The sequence below is a fragment of the Nymphaea colorata genome, chromosome 8 (assembly GCF_008831285.2).
Source record: "Nymphaea colorata isolate Beijing-Zhang1983 chromosome 8, ASM883128v2, whole genome shotgun sequence".
NCBI lineage: Eukaryota > Viridiplantae > Streptophyta > Magnoliopsida > Nymphaeales > Nymphaeaceae > Nymphaea > Nymphaea colorata.
This window is the reverse complement of record NC_045145.1, coordinates 6150321-6157910: the sequence shown is the minus strand read 5'-3', so window position 1 is coordinate 6157910 and position 7590 is coordinate 6150321. Positions and strand designations below refer to the sequence as shown.

Genomic DNA, 7590 nt, shown 5'->3' with positions numbered 1-7590 from the left:
TTTCTGCACTAAGTTTAACCACTCAGATTTGATTTTGGTTCTTGAGTTGGCCACTAGATAAGCCATATGATTATGCATGTGTTCTAATTTTATCTGTTGGGTTTGGGTTTCAGATCTTATTTGTTGGATTTGTTTCATCTAAATCTAAAACTAGTGGAACACTAGTTGCTTTACAAAGTGCTAGTATTAAATTGGATTCAGTTGGTAACTAGATTTTAAAAAAGCCGAACCTCGATAGGTTAGCTAACCAGGAAACTAGTAGTTACTGCAGCAATTAAGAGGATGCAGGGAAAATAGTATATGTTACCCCTTGTTGCCATCAAACAAAATAAAGTTTTCCGTATCTCTTATCCACCAATTCAAATATGGTAAAAGTGTTACTTTAAAAAATTTTCTTGGCCAAATCTTTGCCTCACAAATGTTCTGTCTATTCTAAAACATTTATGAGCACATGCAAAAAAATATGGAGCATGAGATATGTATTGAGCATTTGGATCCATGGGTTTGTCGTTTGATATGAGATGGTTTTGTTGAATCATACTGAGGAATCTTTAGTTGTATGTCGATTGTTTTTAAATAATGCCATTGTTACTTTTTTGAAACCTTTTTACTCATTTGAAAATAGTTATGCAGAGATTCGATAGTTGCATCTTATGGTGCAATGTCATAGTGACCAATACCAGTCTCCATGTTGGTGCCAGTACATTGTACCTACAAGAAGAAAATTCAGGATTTCGCAAACAAATGCGACTGACATTTTCAGTTTCAGTGCTAAAATGTAGAAGCTAACTTATGGAACTTTTTAATGCCAGAATATCCCATTGCTGTATGTTCCTCTCGAGGCAGTAATGTCAAAATACTATGGTGAAAGTGAGCGTCTGCTGGGAACAGTGTTTACTCTTGCTAATGATCTCTCTACTGGTGCCATTGTTTTCTTGGACGAGGTATGTCCGCCATTGACACTCTGTTCTCTTTCTTGAATGGCCTATTTATTTTCCTGTTATTGTCTTCTGTATTTTCAGGTTGATTCTTTTGCTGCAACTCGTGATAGTGACATGCATGAAGCTACTCGCAGAATTTTGTCAGTGTTACTGAGACAGGTATTTACTGAACAGGGTTTTTACCTTTTTAGCCTCTGATCCTGTCCATGCCATTGCATACACTATACATTATTAAAATTTTCAACAGAACTTGACAACTTTAATATGGCTTCTATGCTTAGGATATTCTCTGTAAACTTAAATCCTGCACCTTATTGTCGATGTTGATCATCGAAGATGAGTTTTCTTATTTCTAGGCTTTCACAATTTATCCATTCAATATTTGATGGCACCATGAGTTTTCTAACATATTATTAGTTTCACTTTAGATCCATTGATACGCCAAGGTAAAGATAGAATATCTCGTAGTATTTGATAGCTTTATTAAACCTCCATTTGATGGACTTTCAGAAGCTTATCCTATATTGACAGAATTGAGTTTTAAATGCAGATTGATGGATTTGGACAGGGCAAGCGGGTAGTGGTCATTGCCGCGACAAATAGAAAACAAGACCTTGATCCTGCACTTATGAGGTTTTACTATTGTCAATGACATACTTTTATCTCATTTTTAAATGGAAACTAAGTTGCTTCTCTTCTTTTAGTCGCTTCGATTCAGTCATCACATTTGGTTTACCCGATCATCAAGACCGACAAAAGATAATAATGCAGTATGCAAAGCATCTAAATAAGGATGAACTGGCAGAATTTGCCTCTGTATCAGAAGGGTAAGAGCTTTAAATATCTTGGTTCTGCTTCTATTTTCCCTTAAGTTTTGAAATACCAGAAGGTTCATTTTGCTCAAATTCACTTTTGTAATAAGCCATCTCATATGGGTGAAACATTATATATATATTGAAATCCTCCATCCATCAGGGTGTCTCATACACACAGCCCCATACATTGCATTGGGCTGCATGTGTAAGACATCCTGATGGATGGATGACCGGAGGATTTCAGCTTCTTTTATATGTGTGTGTGTTTCTTGGATTTCTCCTTCTTGATTAGTATAAAGAAATCCTACAGCCTCTCACAGCACATTAGCCGATGCATGTTCTTTTGAAAAGAACATGTTAAAAATTTGAAAAACAAGTCAACCGAAAAAAAAGGCAAAAAAACCAAAATGAAAAGAAAAGGTGTTTTTTCATTTGGGCCTTTTTTCACATTTTTTGCGTTCTTTTCTCGTATTTTTATATTTTTTACTACTTTTTCCATTTTCGTGTTCTTTTACATTTTTTATACCACTTATTAATTTTCACATTTTACTTTTAAAATCTTCCTTTTTAATTGTTTTAACATTGCCGAGATTTTACACCAGAAAAAACTTGCCATTTAAACCGTAAACTATATTTGTGACTATATATATATATATATATATATATGACTTTTTTCAAGCACCGTCCATGTGGACGGCCCATTCTTGCTTGAGAGCTTGAGCGTCGGGCGGGTGGTTTGGGGGAGGCATCGCCTCCTCCATCTCTTCAACAAGGGGGAGGCATCGCCTCCTCCACCTCTTCAACAAGGGGGAGGCCATCGCCTTCCCCATCGCTGTTTGCCGGCATTGCCGGCATTCCCTCTCTGGTTGACAGCCAACGGCAAGAGAAAGCTGGCAGCGATGGGTGTGGTGAGTCGTGACGACCTCCCCTTTCATCTTTCCTTTTCTTCTTTCATTTACAAAAAAATATAAAATGATTGAGGTGGGCCCGCCAATGGTGGGTTCGGCGTTTCGTTGAGCACCTTCGCCACTACCCATGCGGGTGACCAACTCCAGGTGGGGTTTTTTCTGAAAATATGCATTCGGCGCACAGTGGGGGTAGTCCATCCTCAACGCCGCCTACTTTCCCATATGGGGGGGATGGAAGCCTTCAATGGAGGTGACCTGTCTAGTTGTTGCTGAATAGTTTTTTGAGTGCCAAAGAATTTTGGAGACAATAAAGGTTAGCGAGGTGACCTGTCTAGTTGCTGAATAGTTTTTTTGAGTGCCAAAGAATTTTGGAGACAATAAAGGTTAGCCGTACTGCCATGAAGACCTGCCATTCAGTGGTTTCGATGGTTAGTTTTGCAGCACGATAGATCAGACTGGCAGCAACTGGTAACCGCCATGACAACCTAACCCAATTTGGACCCTCAATATATGTGGACTACGACGCCAAACTTTTTAAGATACGTCAGAAAGAAAGTGTGGCAGAAGCAATTTGAGGAACTTATTAACATGGTTCGCGGGTGGCCTGTTGAGGCCCTGATAGGCACTTCCGTCAGTGGCCTTAAGGAAGAATTGTTGCTTGAGGTCCAAGCATTACGACCCTACATGCGTGTTTTGCTGCAGCACGCATGGCCGAGGAGAAGCACCGTCATTTCTTGAACTTAAATTGTATGCCTAACGCGCTGCGCACCTTCCAACAGCCCACCATTTACCCAGTCGAACAAGATAAGACAATGAGCAAGCCACCCCTTAGCAAGGGCCTGGCACGGCCGTTTGTGCGACAACTCATGCCCGACCAGATTCGGGAGAAACGACACCAAGTGTTCTGTTTTCACTACGATCAGCCATGGACAACGGGGCATTTGTGCAAGCGCCTCCACATGTACTTGGTAGAGGAAGAGGAAGAGCTCTGCGAAGGGGATCACACAGAAACCATCGGGGAATCGTCGGCCATACATATGACAGTGGGCTGCCCATCGAAAATCTCTCTCCATGCTTTAGCCGGTAACGACCACAGTTGATGCGAGTCGAAGGACGGCTAAGAGGCCGAACAGTGAGTGTGCTGGTCGATACGGGTTCTACTCACTACTTTATTTGTGAAAAATCGGCAAGAGCACTGAGTTGCAAGATCGATACACAACCAGTGTTTGACGTGGTAGTAGGGGATGGCAGCACTTTGAAATGTAAGGGACGTTGCAATGAAGAGAAGATGAAAATCCAAGGTCATTGTTTTCCCATGTAGCTATATATATTAGCCATGGCAGGCGCTGACCTTGTGTTGGACATGCATTGGTTACGAGGGCTCGGCAAAATGGTGTGGGATTTTGTGGGCATGCGAATGCACTTTACACAAAGCAACGGCCGCCGACCACGTTAGCCAACGGACCGCAGCTACAGAAGAGGTTAACTTCAAGATGTTGAGAGGCGCAACTACGAGTTTGGTGCTACTCATGAGCTAACCAGGGCCAGCAAAGAGTTCGGATGCCACACCAGCCATAGATAGAGTACGTCTATCCTCACTTCTTAATGAATTCTTTGACGTGTTTGTAGTTCCTAGAGGCCTACCACCCATGTGCTCCTGTGATCACAAGATCGATCTTCAGACTGGGGTGGTCGCCATCAAAGAACGGCCTTATCGATACAGCCCCTTCCAACGTGATCACGCAACTTGTACAAGAAATGCTAGCACAGGGCATCATCCAACCTAGCCGGAGCCCTTTTGCTTCACCAGCTTTGTTAGTGCAAAAGAAAGACGACAGTTGGCGATTCTGCGTGGACTACTGAGCCCTAAATGCCATCACAGTTAAGGATCGGTACCCTATCCCTGTGGTGGAGGATCTCCTTGATGAGTTACAAGGAGTGTCGTTCTTCTCCAAGATCGATCTCAGAGTCGACTATAGAGGCAGATGTGCCTAAGACCGCCTTCCTCACGTCCGACGGCCATTATGACTTCCGTGTGATGCCTTTTGGTCTCATCAACGCGCCGGCAACGTTCCAGTCTCTCATGAATGACATGTTCTCACCTTATCTACATAGGTTCGTCCTTGCCTTTTTTTATGACATTTTGTGTTTAGCACAGATGATGTAGCGCATTTTAAGCATCTGCACGCTGTCTTATCTCTCTTGCAACAACACGTATTACATGCCAAATTATCCAACTGCACCTTCGGCATGTCTCACGTCACATACCTCAGCCATGTTATAAGTCGCAGCAGTGTCTGGATGGAGGCAGACAAGGTCCTAGCGGTATGGGAATGGCCCTCACCTCACACGGTCAAGCAGGTTCGTGGTTTTGTTGGCCTGGCTGGTTATTACAGACAATTTGTTCACAATTTTGGGACCATAGCTGCTCCATTGACAGAGTTGACAAAGAAGAATGGATTCCAGTGGAATTCTCAAGCCAAAAAGGCATTTGAGGCATCAAAACAAGCGGTCACGTCGGCACCGGTACTGGTAATGCCCAACTTCGATATCCCCTTCGAAGTAGAAGTCGATGCCTTCGACATAGGCGTGGGGGCTGGTTTTGAGTCAGAACCAGCAACCACTCGCATTCTTCAGTCGAGCCATGGGCTTGGCCTTCCAAAGTAAATCGGCTTATGTTCGCGAACTGATTTCTAGTTTTAGCAGTGCTGCGTTGGCGACACTACCTTTTGGGATGACACTTCATTGTACATACAAATCATCATGATAGGGTCCAAATCAGGGTTTGGACCCTATCCGACCCATTGTTCATGTTAAGCTTTATTTAAGCCTTTGTAACCCTTATTTCAAAGTGTGAATGAAAATTAAGAGAGAGAGTAAGCTCGGCAGCTAGTGAGCGCCGGATCTTCTCCACCGTGGTTTTTTATCCCTCGAGTCAAGGGTTTTCCACGTTAAGATCATCTTCTTGTTACTGTTCTACACTCATCATAAGATGGTTGTCCGAATAAAATATAATATAGTGATTTGTGCTCCAAAATAGGGTTTATAACATGAAGAACAGTGTGAAACTTCTATTTAGAGGCTGACAGGCACATGGCCATTATGTTACATGTTCATCGCACTTCAACGACATGCCTATGCTTCATCTCTGCAACCCCATTTTTGTGGGATATGTGGGCAAAAAACTTCCCAATTTATTATAGTATCCTAAAGAAAAGTAGTAAATTCGTTTGATGAATACTCTTACACCATTACATTGTAAGTGCACGACATTACAAGAACCTTGCTCTTGTCCATAAAGTGAAAACCCCAAATATTTGAAATACTTCATGCTTATATTTCATGAAATATATCCAAGTATAGGAAGAGTTCTTTGAAAAATAATTATTTTTATGTGATTTTCATATTTAAAAACATATAAAATCAATAAAAAAATCATGTTTATTGAACATATAAGACAAGCTTAAAATCCCAAAACATTTCATACTGTTGATTTTAAATTATTCATTACACATTTAAGACATCATTTTTTTTATAGATTGGTAATGTTTTGGTTGTAAAGATGACATAATTTTAGAATAAGTGTTGAAGGGTTGGGTGTGGTAAAACCATTCTGAAAATAGGACTGGTTGAATGCACTTCCTGGAGAGAGCACATCAGACGTTCACATATGTTGGATGCCAACGCTAATGTTGGTGTCCAATCAGCATTGTTTATCAGGCATAGGCAGCACACCTCAAACGTGCTTCGTAACTTGACTGGTTTGCTCGTCTTATTTTGTAGATGTTATTGTTTATGTCATTTAAGTTATTTGTAATAAGTAAAAGTCAACTGTGTTTCACTTTCATTGTATGCATAGAACAGTAAACAAGCATTTGTCTGGTTTCCAATTTCCATGTCTTGCAATACTTTTATGCAGTGTCACAAATATCATTCTCAGCTTTTTATCGGTAAACTTTTTTTTTGGGGGGGAAACTCAGAAAATTTTTAAAAAATAAAAAATTATGTATAAATGAAATAAATGAGAAACTAATAGAAAAACATAAATAAAACTATATAACAGTGATAATAGGAATGTTTTAATGATAATAAAAATGATAAAAATAATTTGTTTTAAGTTTATGTTTGAATCCATGATAATATGAATGCTACAAAGAGAAAAATGAAAAAATTTTTGAAACAATTGCGATAATTTAATGATGTCTTTTCCTGTTTTTTCGTTTTTATTATTTTGACGTTAATATCGTGATATTTTCAAAAATATCGAGATAGCTCTGACACTGCTTTTATGTCATTCATGCTTTGATCTAACTTAAATGTTTTATATCCAGGATGTCAGGGCGAGATATACGTGATGTTTGCCAATGTGCTGAAAGACACTGGGCATCAAAGGTTATAAATGTTTACTTAGCTCTATGACACTCAATTTGATAATGGAAGACCTGACAAAAAATTGATCGTCTTGCAGATAATAAGAGGCGAGACTCCTGATTCTACAACAAAAAGTTATCTTCCTCCCTTAGAGGACTATCTTGAGAGTGCGATACGCCGGAGACAGACACTGCTTGATTTTACGAAGCTAACATACAAAAAACCAAATTCTCACACTATAAATCAGTCACTGGCTTTTGCTAGCTGAGAAGAAAATCGTGAACTGAAATACATTGCTAGACTTAGAGCAGATTTGTCTGTGAGGCCTGCATGGTGATACTTGGCCGACTGGCATACTGCACGCAGGTGGTGGTGAATTAGTCATCCACATGACCGGGGGCTCAACCATATCATGCCCACTGTTTGTGCCAGTTGAAATGTGGTTCACTGCGTACAAACTGATTCCAAGTTGCATGATTTAGTCTGACGTTGAATTCATGTCGAAGGTGTGTATTAAAGGCACTGTGATCATTGTACAGTGCCATTTTCATTCTC

The 7590-nt window shown here is 40.3% G+C and overlaps 1 protein-coding gene across 2 annotated transcripts; it reads left to right on the top strand.

The window, feature by feature from the left end:
* Positions 1 to 494: 494 nt before the first annotated feature.
* LOC116259506 (uncharacterized) lies at positions 495 to 7323 on the top strand. 2 transcript variants are annotated; one of them, XM_031637371.2, is made up of 6 exons: positions 495 to 944; positions 1023 to 1100; positions 1492 to 1574; positions 1646 to 1768; positions 6996 to 7056; positions 7133 to 7323. In XM_031637371.2, the coding sequence occupies exons 1-6, from the start codon at positions 849 to 851 to the stop codon at positions 7301 to 7303; spliced, it is 612 nt and encodes a 203-aa protein (XP_031493231.2). In that variant the 5' UTR covers positions 495 to 848; the 3' UTR covers positions 7304 to 7323. The 2 variants fall into 2 exon arrangements, with proteins under 2 accessions (XP_031493231.2, XP_049935235.1); XM_050079278.1 differs by lacking the exon at positions 1646 to 1768.
* The last annotated feature ends 267 nt before the right edge of the window (positions 7324 to 7590 follow it).